Source organism: Epargyreus clarus, unplaced genomic scaffold (genome assembly GCF_041222505.1).
Source record: "Epargyreus clarus isolate Ecla_fem2 unplaced genomic scaffold, WU_Ecla_fem_2.2 ptg000005l, whole genome shotgun sequence".
Taxonomy (NCBI): Eukaryota; Metazoa; Arthropoda; class Insecta; order Lepidoptera; family Hesperiidae; genus Epargyreus; species Epargyreus clarus.
The window spans coordinates 15665007-15679238 of NW_027332213.1; the positions used below are offsets into that span (position 1 = coordinate 15665007).

The 14232-nt window shown below is 35.1% G+C and overlaps 1 protein-coding gene across 1 annotated transcript in view; it reads left to right on the plus strand.

Annotated features, from left to right (window-relative positions):
• Positions 1 to 14232, plus strand: part of LOC140742414 (synaptic vesicle glycoprotein 2C) — a 45219-nt gene that overhangs the window by 26513 nt on the left and 4474 nt on the right. The window contains exons 3-7 of the mRNA XM_073073349.1: positions 11535 to 11696; positions 12088 to 12225; positions 12770 to 12916; positions 13187 to 13434; positions 13784 to 13983. Of these exons, the coding sequence (XP_072929450.1) occupies positions 11535 to 11696; positions 12088 to 12225; positions 12770 to 12916; positions 13187 to 13434; positions 13784 to 13983 (895 nt within the window). The remainder of the gene's footprint in view (positions 1 to 11534; positions 11697 to 12087; positions 12226 to 12769; positions 12917 to 13186; positions 13435 to 13783; positions 13984 to 14232) is intronic.

A 14232-nucleotide genomic window follows, 5' to 3' on the forward strand; every position in this document is an offset into this window, starting at 1 on the left:
GGACCAAACAGTCGATTATTTTAATTCATATTAGTAAGGATTGAATCGTAAACTATGTATTTGATCAAGTGATGATCTTTAGCAAAGAAAGTTATTGTCCATGAGCCCACGAAGGTTTTAGAGTTTGTACGACCAATTTTCGCCAGATGGCGCCACTTTCCTTCCAATGAAAGTACCAATTTTTAGTTTTATGTATGTTAGTATGTCATATTAATTTCTTTTAAACGCGGGCGAAGCCGCGAGCAAAAACTAGTATCCCCATAAATTAAACCTAATCCATTTTTTGCAGTCGGTTATAAAGACTGTACCAAAATTATCTAGCATAGTGTTCGTAGACGGGGAATTCAAATTTCAAAAAACAAACATGATGCAATGGGAAATTCCCTGGAGGGCACGGAAAACCCGTTCTCGCTTATCGATGTCGTGGAAAGTGCACCCCTTCGTGTGATGGGGTAATAAAGGACTTGATGGGGTTGCTAATAGTGCTTCTAATAACATACATGTATTGTATGTTGGTATTGAAAAAAATATTCGAAATTGCTAGGTATTTAATCTCTGTCATAAAAACATTAAGTGTCTTTCATTTCATTTGAATGTTATCTCTAATTAATATATAGTTACCAGTACATAAAACCATCTTTTTACACCCTTTTACATTTTCTTTCTATATACCTATAGCGAAATAATTAGAAATAGATAATAAAAATATTATAAATTACATACGTTGATTCATTTATAATTATATCATATATCATTTTGTCTGTTTCGATGAACGATATTAATTTTAGAATGTTTTTTTTTATTTTTTCCTCCTCTAAGCTCATCTCGCCACCCTTATTTCTAACAACAACCCCCATTCACCAAGTCCAAAAAACTTATGTCAACTTCTCCAAAATATTAATCAAAGCGAAAATCAAAGAATCTATCTGTAACAAAATGTAACATCCAAATCTATTTTTACAGTAGGCAGGTATACCAGTGTTATTTACCTGGCATTGCCGACACGATCGCGTTCTCTAAATATTTATTTCCGAACATCGTTAATTCTTAATTAGCGACCTGCTTAGTCTCAATCTCGTACAATAATGTTTACAGTTAACGCTATTATGATTTCATTACGAGGAGGGTTCCGTAACTTAATCTTATATATAAAATTCTCGTGTCACAATGTTAGTTACCGTACTCCTCCAAAACGGCTTTACCGATTTTCACCAAATTATATATGCAGCTGTAGGTCTGAGAATCGGCTACTATCTATTTTTCTTACCCCTAAGTGATAAAGGTTGTTCACCCTTAACATTTTTTTTAGTTATATGGCAACACAACGTTTTCCGGGTCAGCTAGTCTTTTTATAATATAGAACGAGTATGTAGTCAACCCGATGGTAAGGGAACTTTGCCGTATATGGACATCTGTAATCAATCCCAGATTGTTTAGAAGTCTTTCCTGAATTCAGCCACAGATGCGTTGCTACCTCTGAGGACTAAATTGAAATGCCGTGTGAAAGTATGTCTCCCTTATATTAATGCACAGCAGTGCTTGACACTGCAGTTATAAGGCATAAATAGGTGTGGTGATGTTGTTTCCATCCACCACATTCCACCACCTACAAACATTACTCTCCATAGTGGAGTAAAAAATGAAATAGATATATATGAATGCATATAATATATACGGAACACTAATTCCATCGTTTAGTTCGCGCTTTACGGATTTTTGTAACAAAACAATGTTCAGATCGACACAAAAAATCTGTAACACACACACTGATTGTTATCTGTTTTATTTCTATACGAGATTAGAACATCTGGGATTCCCTAACACTGAAGACTTGAAATGTAACCTAGATCCAGATAATGTGCGGTATACAAGTTTGAAAGAAAAAATAGTTAAAAAAAATCCAAATTTACATGTCCGCCCAGGGACTCTTTTTCTTTTATTCTTAAAAATATTTCAAAAATGTACTTTTAATATGTCTTTTTCTTAAGCTACTTATTTATATGTAATGCTTATTATACTCCAAGCTCCAAAATACCTAAATTGTAGCTTTTATCTTTATTCATTTGATTATTCAAGTAGATCTCATATATAAATTATGGATATGGATTTTCAATGTTCACTTAAAATTCTTAAATATTTTAGGGATAAAAAGTAAGAAAACATATCCTATTCAGGACTTTTCATTTACGTAAAAGTTCTATCAAAATTAGTTGAGACATACATTACAATAAGGCTGAGTCTATTAATACGGTTACCGTACGAATAATTTATAATTATTAATACGGGTACTGGACAAACAATTTATTATTATCCGATTCGAACCGGTAGATTTTGAGAAAAAAAATGTCAAAAAAACTACAAAAAAATTTTTTTTGAAATGTTTTTTTTTAATAACTTTTAAACGGCTCTACCGATCGATTTTACAAACTAAGCTCTTAACATCAATAAATGACGTCGATCGCCATCAGCCCGTTCGAAATCAATTTAAAAAAAAAAAAAACCTAATCTAACCTAACCTAACCTAACCAATTGAATAAATGTACGAATAAATATAATAAAAAAAAAAAAAACCTAACCTAACCTAACCAATTGAATAAATGTACGAATAAATATATTAAAAAAAAAAAAAAACCTAACCTAACCTAACCAATTGAATAAATGTGCGAATAAATATATTTAAAAAAAAATAATATTTGTCACATTGTTTAAAGAAAAAAAAATTGAATAAATGTACGAATAAATATAATTTATTAGTCCAGTACCTGTACAAATAGTCACATTGTTACAATAAACATCACAATATTAGGACAGGCTGATATTGTGATGTGCCGTCGTGAGGACATTTTTGAGTTGGAGAGGGAAAACCTTGAGGCTCCTAATCTTGGTATAACTCGTTTCAATAAAGATAGTGCTCAAAAATGCTTGATTTCTATATGTCTGTCGTGCATTCCCCATATGTGAATGAGACAATAGTCGCCAATTTACATTAAATCCTGAATTTACACAGATTATAACTGCATCAACAAAAAAAAAACAATAAATGTCAATTACCTGATATCTATTTATGTATTGAATTTTCTTTCTTTCTTTGTTAACTTTGTGTTTGTATTACAATTTCGTATTTCGTAAATTTCCTTGTGCTTATCGCCAAGTGGTGGGTGTTGGAGGCGGTCAATGACCCCAGTTTCAGTTTAATACTAGCAATTGTGGATCAGAAGTGTTGACCAATTTACTGGCAATGTTTCCAAATTAAAAAATGATGTGTGTAGGAAAATTACAGCTATTTACGCAACTTTTAAGAGATCGTATGTATTTCTGGTAGTCGTTTTCGTTAAAATTATGTGGGAAGGTTTTTATTATAAATTTTATTTTATACTTTGGTACAAATATATTACAAAATATAGGACAGTGTTTTGGTTTCACTCAGATATTTTTATTAATCTGTAGTTTCACTATGCTGACATTAGGTTGTACTAGGCAAGGAGCTAGTCTCAAAATTAGAGGATTTTAAGCTATACTCCACCGCGCTGGTCTAATGCAGATTAGTAGACTTCATACACCTTTGAGAACTTTTTTACATTGTAGGCATATTAATCTATGATTGTAGGGTACGTCACGATGTTTTTCTTGTCGGATAATTTCTAACAGGAGTCAAGAAAATACTCGTAAGTTTAAATAAATACATAGTAAACAGTGTAATTGCGTGTTCGGGGTTTGAACCTCGGACCCCTTTATTTTGATACATATAATTTAAAACCACTAGGCAATCACTGCTTCACAATAAAATCTATCTGCAACTATTTATACCCTGGGACGATGTCAGCCGGGCTTATTTACAAACAGCTTGCCCCAAATGGGCCAAATGACAGGCTCTTGCGGATACTAATGTTGATTACATATTTTTTGTTTGTTTATATAATGAAGAAGTAAAAACCAGACTGCAGTCTACTTGATGGTATGGCCACTGTCGCCCATGTATATCTAGAATAAACCCAATATAGAATTAGGGTCCTTCTTGGTTTCAGCCACAAGTGCCTTGCTACTCATGAGGATTAAGTTAGACCGCCTCGTCTAAGTGTCTCAAGGCACCACAGCCAAGCCTATTTCTGCCACATAACAACAGTGTTAAGCGTTGCTATTTTCTGGTTTAACGATGTGGTAAGGTAGATATACTTATCACAGGCATTCAGACTTAGTTCTTCGTGGGAGCAACACATATGTGACCAACATCATATAGAAATGTAATGTTATCTAGGGTTGATTTTATGCATCGGCGGCAGTACCCACATACCAAAGGTGGAATAGAAGCTACGTTTGCTACTTCTATCACAAGAAGTCTCTCCTTGAACAATTCTATCAATATTATAACATGAAAATAAATAGATGATGTAATAATTATCAAATTCATTCACGCCCCGCCTCCGTTCGCAACTTGAGCCCGCGGCTCCAAATCTTTGAATTAGTGCCAACAGACCACGATAGTCGTCACCACCGACCTAGCGCGCCACTACTTTATTACACGGTGGTAATTATAACATTACAATGGACTAAAAATACTATAGGCAACTGTAACACGATTGAACGCGAAACAAAACTATTACAGTTTTTTTTATAATATAGGTGTAGCATGGACATGGACAACTGCCGCCCATGGACATCTGTAATCAACCCCGGATAGGACTAGATATTCCTACCTGAGGTCGGCCACAGACGCGCCGCTACCCCTGAGGACTAGCTGGAACGTCTCGGAAAAGTCTGTTTCCCTTACCACACCCTTCAAAACGGAACACAGCAGCGCTTAACACTGCTGTTATTAGGTAGAAACAGGTGTGGCGGTGGTGCCGCCGGAGTCGAACCACAAAGAGTAGATACTACCACCTTCCACTTTCAGAGTTGTTGCCTTTTGCCTTAAACAGGGTTGTCTTGGGTGCTAGTGTAGTTGGAAAGTAATGAAAAAATAAAAACTCAACTATGTTATTATTATTTTCGTACTAAATATTTCATAACAAGCAAAGTGGTCTACAATGTTACTCGTAGTAGAATTAAGTTTGTATTTTAAGAATCGAATAAACTTTATTGTCATGATACTTATACTTATTTTCATTATACACAAATGATGTTCTAAGCTAATCTATTTTTAATAATATATTCATCAGATTTTTTTGGCTATTCGGTGCCCCCGTAAGGTTGAGGGCCCTGGAGTTGGTTTGGAGATTGAGCAAGGATCGCGTGTGTCCTAATGGAAAAGAAACAATTGGACTCAAGTATTGTTTTTTCAAATTAGAGACAAAAGTCAAGAAATGCTAGATAAATAAGTCAATTGTACACGTACCCTTTTTATTAATACGCTTTTATTAGCTTCAGACGTATGTATGTTAGTATGTAACGGAATCTTTGAACATGATTTTAACCCTCTTCAAAACGTCGGATTAACTTGAAATTTGGCATACTTATTAAGGACCGATGACAATTCAATATTTTAAACATTCTGACCCGTTATCCTTACTAGGATAATCAGGATCAGCGATTTTTGTTTTCCTGAGATCCGGAAGGTCTGCGTTAAGACCAATAAAGGAATCTACCAGGCGCGCCCATCACCTAACCTAACCTGACCTGACCTGACCTGACCTGACCTGACCTGACCTGACCTGACCTTGACCTGACCTTGACCTGACCTGACCTGACATGACATGACCTGACCTGACCTGACCTGACCTGACCTTGACCTGACCTGACCTGACTTGACCTGACCTGACCTGACCTGACCTCAACTTCGACGCGTCCGTTGTTAATAGCATCATGAAGCGGTGTCTCATCATCCTTATTCATTCAGCACTTCAACATCTGCACCTTCCTTTAACAAGATTTCCACTATTTCATTGTTCCCATTTCTTGCTGCCAAATGTAAAGGCATATATGATTTCAGCTCATCGTCATAGTCACAACTTATATTATTAACTCGAGCTGTAAAATTAATTAAACTACTAACAGTCTTAAAATCTCTGCAGGCAGCAGCAACACAAAGAGAAGAAATTCTAGAATTATTTTTGATATTAACATCATCATGCTGTAATATTAAATCGATGATTGGACGACGTCCTTTTGAAATGGCTAGATGAAAAGCAGTTGACCGTTTTTCTCTTGAGTATTGCCATCAGCGCCTGTTTTTAAAAGATGCTCTATCATCCTTTTTCCGTGATTACTTTTATCCAAGATAGAGGACCTGGGATATGGTATAAATTATGAAAGAAAGCAGTTAGCATTGGCAATTCGGATGTCATTCAACAACTCCTCTGGGATTTTCACGTTAACAATAAAAATAAACACCAATGTAAAACACCACTTCATACAGCTGCGTTAAACAAAGACCCAATATTCATTTTTGCACTGCTAAGCAAAGGTGCTGATGCTGATTCGAAAGATAAACTTGATAATACGCTACGTAATAATCGTTAAAATAATCGCTAAAATAATCACTAAAAAATGAAAAATAAATAATAGTTAAAAAAAACTAAAAAATACGCTTTTATAAAAAATTCGACCAAAAAATGAAAAATAAATAATAGTTTAAAAAAACTAAAAAAATACACTTTTTATAGAAAATCCAACTAAAAAATAGAAAATAATGTTTTTAAAATTTGAATTAAGAATAGTCTAAATAAGATAAAAATATTTTTTATTGTAAAAAAAGCGTGGGGTGCTTTTTAAGATATTATCAAAATGATAATCCTTCTACTCAATATCTATCAATAAAATATTTATAATATAATGGAAAAGAAACAATTGGACTCAAGTATTGTTTTTTCAAATAAGAGACAAAAGTCAAGAAATGCTAGATAAATAAGTCAATTGTACACGTACCCTTTTTGTATAACACAAATAGCAAACGAGCTGTCCATCTGATAGAAAATGGCTATTATACCTTCTACCGAAATTTATAATCAACCTCAGGTAGGATGAAATTCCACTAGAAGTCAGTGACAGTGGCCTCGTGTAATTTAGGTACTTTCCCTCATCAAACCCTTCAAAGCAAAACGCAGCAGTGTTTTTCAATGCTGTTTCAATAGTATAGGTACAGTATACCCTTACCACGAGGTTTTAGGTTCTGACAAATATGACTGTTTTGGTATTTGTTTACGTATTTGCCCATACAATTTCCAATCAGCGCCCCTAGCGGATTGTATCAGAACTATAGTGTCAGTAACGTAACATTAAATGTCTAAATTGACAAAATGACGCTTTATGTTTTGTCTCTCTTTTTTGCGAATATGTAAGGCAGACAAGGACATGAGAACTCATTGTTACGTTTACTCAGTCTATTGAAGCAAACGGAACAGAATATTGAATTGAGTAAACGTAACGTAAAATTGTAGGATGTTTCGAAAACTCATGGTAAGGGTACAGGTGTGATGTATTCGTATATTTATAAACAACGGAATTATTTCTCGTGTGATTAGCTTCTGAGTTACGCACGTAAGTAATAGTGTAATTACCGGGTTTTGTTGTTTTACGGTCAATGCAAGGTTGGAGAGTACGCCGAATGTTCCAGACTGTTTCTTTACAACTATGTTATGTAAAAAATAAAGACATTATCTTAACATAGTACAGACTACAGGCTGATTATTCCTGAAATACATTTTTATATAATAAAAGATTCAATAACAGCTATATTCTTATTGTATATGACAATCCATCTTATTTTCTAAACAATATAATATTCGTAACTATATTTCGTTTTATATAGTTTTCCGCAACATTGGTACTTACCAGCTATTAAATAGACTGTCATTAACATAAAATAATTAAAAAGTGTTGTAACAAAAACATACCCTTACAATAGTCTATTACAACATGCATTTTATCATATATGATGTTTTCTACATACATGATAATGGGATTCCTATTACACTGAAATCTGAGATTAGGTATTAAGTTTTTTGCCTGTTCGGGAATCGACTCCTCCGCACGTCACACATGGCTACCGCTCCTCTATGAGAGTCGTCATAGCCTATTTGTAATTAAAATAATTATAATCCTATTCTTATTTGTTGGAAAGATTAAACAGAACTCTCAGGCACAGATTATAATGAGTCACTTCGTATGAGTCTCAGTACTTATTTATTTAAAAAATATATGCATTAATAGGACAACTAATCATTAAAATCTTTAATACATCCCACAGATGGATCGATGCCCGAATCATAACTTATTTAACATCAATAAATCATTTTTATGTCCCAATTTTCAAGCTCCAGATATGAAATGATATCTTTTAAACGATCATTATCTTTTATATCTATCAAGAGTCCGTGAAGTTGTTTATGACGGCGAGTCATTAAACCCCGTTTATGATCCATCTTGGTTTACGAGCTTCGATCCATGGAGAATTCTGTGTGACGTACGTACATATTTCTGTTTTTCTGAACAGCTGTTTGGATTCAGCGCTAAGTAATGTCCAGTAAAATTACCAGGGGAGACAGAAGATAAAATGACAAAGGAAAGTTCAGTCAGGAAATATCACGTTTTCTGGATTTTCCGAAAAGTTTCGCTTATTAATTGGCCGATAGCTTCTGTGTTGTGATTTCTGAATAGAAAAGAAAGGAAGAAAGAAAATAAAGTTCAAATAATACAATTCATATTAGTTTTGGAAGAAGAAATATTCAGTAACGTGAGTATTAAAAAGTTAATGAGTGAGTATAAAAATATGAGTTAATTCAGCGTCCCCATCGCTAAATAATTTACAAATACCTGATGAAGATTTTCTGGCACAAAGAAAACTTGGACTTTGTATGCGCACAGTTCAAAGTCTTCGCGACGAAAACAAACAGCATGTGCTCGCTATAAATAGCATAAACTCTTCAGATATGACGCTCGAGAATGCTCTTACCGAATGTTCATTTCCAAATGTTTTGTTTTTCCAAATACTTTTTAAACATTAAACTTTTTATTTTGATTGTGCGTTTTATCTGCAAGATTTTTATCATAATTTCGCGAGTTTCAGTCTATTTAAAATGTGGGCAATAAGAAAATACTATAGATTATTTACATGCATCTTCGAGGCGTCAAAAGATGATATTGAAGATTACGATCAGGGCTTTTGTACGGTAGTTATAAAATGTATCTTTCTATATATTTTATTTATATTCGCATCTTTTTAATATATAATATGTATTTTCATATTTTTTTGCTCATTTACAATAATGCTAAGAGCTGCTGGTGCGTTCTGGTTTAAAGGGTAGATAATTGAGGGTAATAATACAAGGCGCTTCAACTTAGCCCTCATGGATGGCGACGTATACATCTACGGCCCACCCTAGTTAGAACTGTTAACCTATCTGGGGTTGTATAATTGTCCATAGACGGCAGTTGCAATTTACCAACTACATCGCTCGCTACTTCTAAAATATAAACAGCTTATAAAATTCAAATAAGTAAGCAGGGTAAAATTTTCAAATCCACACTTCCAGACTATTAGGTTTAGCAGCGCCCAACCGCGGGCTAACGAGATTTGCGGCCAATCCAATTAATTGGAGGCGCCTGGGGGTCGCAATCGCTTACCGCCATGTTTGCTAGCCCTGGCCTCGAAGCCCAAATTTACGGTCAACTATATTGATATTTACGCACGGACGACGTACGATATGCTGATGTATACGTATTTACTTGCTAAGGACTTCTTTATATCTAGTTGCATCTTCATCTATGTCGATCCTTACAATTTAAATGCTGACAGTTGAATTTGATTTTCGTATGTCTTTTTATATTATTATAGTGTGTTAAGCTATTACTGTTTATCATATTGACCCATTTACGTAATTTGTTAAACTCTTCGGAGTTTGCCTTCGGGCTATAGTGTTTCCATCTACCAAAGTTACAGTTCACCACTAATATGTCTGCTTTGAGCAAGCAATAAGGATCGCTGTGTGCTGATTTAAAGGTTGGGTTGAGATTACATTCAGAGGCACTTATACGAAACTTCTTACTTAATCCTCAGGGGTAATGCATATGGAGCTTAAATAATATTCGAATTCAATCGGGTTAATTAATCAAGCCTTCGGTCCCTTATATCAGACCACTATCTACGCTTGAAAATCAACAACCAAACAGGCAAATCGTTCAAAACATTTATAACTGCATCAATGGCCACTGTTTCCTTGTGTGTCTGGCCACTTATGGCTAAAGTGTTTTAGAAAGACAGTAAAGCGTATAGTGGGTAGAATTATGGAGTTAGTTGTAAAATGTTCTGACCACAGCACGTGTTGGGATTATCGCAGTGTGAAGGTTAATCTGGATACCACACTAATTCTCTAGTGTTTATCATTGTTTACAAAGTCAGGGTTATTTTAGTTTGCCATATTTACTGAATGGTATGTTTTTTTATGCTGGATAATGACAACAAGACAAGTATACTTTGGAGGGTTTCCTTTACTGAGATTTTTAAACCGTCCCTACTTAGTAACATTCTTGTGGTTGGTAGAAACCTTCTTGCGTATCGACAGGCACCACCGCCATATCCATCTCTGTTATAACAGTATTGTTAAGCATTGCTGGATTTTGTTTCCTCATCTGAGGCATTATTAAGTTCCAATCTAGGCTTGAAAGATAAATAAACCTTTCTCTCCAAACCTTTTTGTCTTTTTGACAAAAATCACCATAAAATAAAAGTTTAAATTTTACATTGACCTATTAAGGCTTACAGGTTTTATATTGAAGTTTTTTTAGACGCTAAAGTATAATGCCTAATTATGGTTTTGAAAAATTACCCGCATCTTTCAATCCGCTGCAAAATTCAAGAAAGCCGAATTTAATCTTTCTTGGATGAAATTAGTATAAACTAATTTTACTGTTAAATTTGTTTTTAAATATCCAAACGACGCGAACCGTATCCATCGATATATCTTACAAATTGATCGTTACAATGTTCTTAAAGTGATTGCGAACTTTTGTACTTATTGCGTGCGTAAACGATCTCATTGAATCTATATTGAGAACACTTGCCTTAACGAGCCTCAATGGTCTTAACTGCACTTCATAAGTGTCGATCGATTACCTTCAGTCTAAAAAACGATGTCTATTTATAAAATAATTTGAAATTCGTTTGCATGGGATATTTTCGGTCCTTAATAGTAAATTAATTATCTGTGCAAGCTGAAACAGAGCAGATGCTAAAATTGTTATTATAGTCACACTTTGTTGACTACAGAATTGAAGCAAAATTAATTTATTTAATAATTTGATTTCGATAAAGCTTAAGTAATCCGTATCAATCTGAATCTTAGATTTAAAATTTTGGCCGAAAGATGTCATCCATCAAGTAAATCTTGGCTTATACTTTTCATACAGAGTATTTTTTTTAGAATTTATTTTTAATTGAACAGGTGAACCATGCTAGTTCTACAACCATTTAATCAATTTATTTATTCATTTATTTTCCATTGAACAGTCGAACCATACCTTCATTCTATGCAAACTTTTAATAACATCAACAAGTAGACAAGTAGCGCCATCTTCTATTTCTAACTCCCATATCTTTCCAGGCTACGGCTGTTTCCAATGGCTGCTGCTGATGTCCTGTGGCGCTGTGTACGCGGTGTGCGCGCTGAGCACCACCACGCTGAGCTTCGTGCTGCCCGCCGCGGAGTGCGACTTCAACCTCACCTCCAGCACCAAGGGCAGACTTACTGCCACGCCTCTTATTGGTTAGTTTGGGGATATGTTAACAAGTAGAACCTTAGAAAAAGAAAAATTAAAATAGGGAATGTAAAAGAAAGAAAGGAAGAAGGTGAAGCGAATGCAGAGAGAGTGATTGAGAAATAGAAGGTAAAAATAAGAAAGCGACAAAAATAAAGCTGATTCATTAAAGTCATAACTGATTAATAAACAACGCACAGTTTACACCGGTAGGTTAATAGCAAGAAATTTTATTCAGGAGTTCTTTGTATAATGCAGGTGTGGATTTAAAAAAAAACACCTATTAAGTAACGAACGCAGTAGGTGGTGCAAACTTGTTTCACTTCAATTACAATTTTAAATACTTTGCACACACGTGCTTTAAATATTGTTATTTACTTACTTTATTATTGTTTTCAGGGATGTGTGTGGGTTCCTATTTCTGGGGTAACCTGGCTGATGCTCGTGGTCGTAAGAAAGCCATCATTGGGGCGCTGCTGCTTGACGCCATGGCCGCTTTCCTCTCCAGCATTGTCCAGTCGTATCCAGCCTTCCTGGCTTGCAGGTATCTTGCACCACTTTATAGTATTGATCAAAGATCCTTTCAATATATCCAGGGTTGGACTTGGAAGTCTGGAGGCCCTGGTTCCGAAACGAAAAACCGGAGGCACCTAATTATTTTCCAAATACAAAAACATATTTTCTGTTAAGTCTTTCATAAATTTATTGCCAACAAATGAAATTATTTCAACAAAGAATGTCCGGAAATATAATGTGAAAAAATACACTAAACCCATTGAAAAATGGATATTTTTTTATCTCTACTGGGGGATCCCTCTCTTGTAGAAGTCCCAGAGCGATAGCTCCGTATCCCCTCCTTCAAATCTTGCCCTGAATATATCAAATGCTCTATCACAAAAATATATAATATGTGATCCAGAAAGAAAAACTCGAATTCAATGTTTACTCAACCAGGAATCAATTTTAGAACACTAATTGGCAAATTGACATGGTGGTAGTCAAGTCACGGGAAGTACCAAACCCTCACTTCACGCCCTATTACCTCCCACCCAGATCTAACTATTGTAGTAGACGCGGGAACCTTGCAGATTCTTCTCTGGCTTCGGGATCATCGGTGCCACCGGACTTATCTTTCCGTACTTCGGAGATTTCCTGTCGCTGCGTCACCGTGACGTCATGCTGTGCCGGCTTGAGGTTTTCTGGACATTTGGGACCATATTGCTTCCAGGTAAATGGACAGGTTTGAGAATGGAACCATAAAGAAGGATTAATTGTAATGTTCTGGTATGAAAACTTAACGATTTTTATTATTCTGATATAGAGGAAGATACTGATAAAGAATGCGGATTAGTATTCAAATTATCTATGAAACTAGAAAAAGTTATTAAATTTGATATTAATGTTTTTTCTCAAAAATATAAAGTTCTAGGTATTCTATTATCAGAACTATATATTTAGAACCCATCTATTCACAATCCCATTTCGTTTTTTTCTCAAGGTATTGCCTGGCTGATCATCCAGGATCCCCGTTTCAACTTAACCGCGGAAGACGCGGATTTCCAGTACAAATCCTGGCGGGTGTTCGTGGCCGCGTGTGGAGTACCAAGTCTGCTGGTCGTGTTGCTGCTGCTGCCCTTCCCAGAGAGCCCTCGGTACTTACTGCACGCTAACAAAGCAGAGCAGGCCTTGCAAGTGCTGCAGAGGATTTTCGTTGTGAACACCAAGATGAATGAGAAGGAATTCCCTGTAAGTTCACTCCTCATGGTACTTAAATTATGTAATGAACATCTTATTCAAGTAGCTAGTGTGCTTTGAGTAAAAGATTTTTCATTTTTCTTGTGTTAAAGTTCTAAGATGCGCTAATAATTAGCATAAGTGGCTGAAAGATGGCGTATACAAATTTTTAGAAAATAATTAAACTATTAAAATATCTAACATTTAGGCCGTAGAAGATATGAATACGTAGTTATTTGAATGTTCTTGAAATTTTAAATAATAATTCTGAATAAATAATTAATAGTAATAATTCATCAAATCCAAATACTAATACTATCAAAATATTTTGAAATAACGGAAGTTGTAATATAAATTCAAGGTGGAAACGATGATAATATCCGGCGAGGGCGAAGAGGAGGAGGTGGTGACGGCGGACAACAACGGCAACGAGACCAAGACGCCGCTCACGTGGAGCAAGCGCTGGCAAGCCTTCTGGATCAGGAAGAAGCTGCTCGTCACTCCACCTTACATCGGACTCCTCATTCTGTGCTGCTTCGTCGATTTTGGACTTATGTTCAGGTATTGTTGACAAACCATTATTTTCTGACTGCTGGGTATTGATCTCCTTTCAGAATGAAAAGGATTATCCATTATCAAAAGTGAAATGCGAATTGATAGACGTCACATACCATTAAATTTTTTTATCGAACTCTCAGGCGTGTTACTTTCCTTGCTTCCGTGATGTTTTCCTGTACCGTTATACTAATATCAAGTAATCGATAATTTCTATTGCATAACTGAAAAATCAGAGCTATTCAAACTGGGACT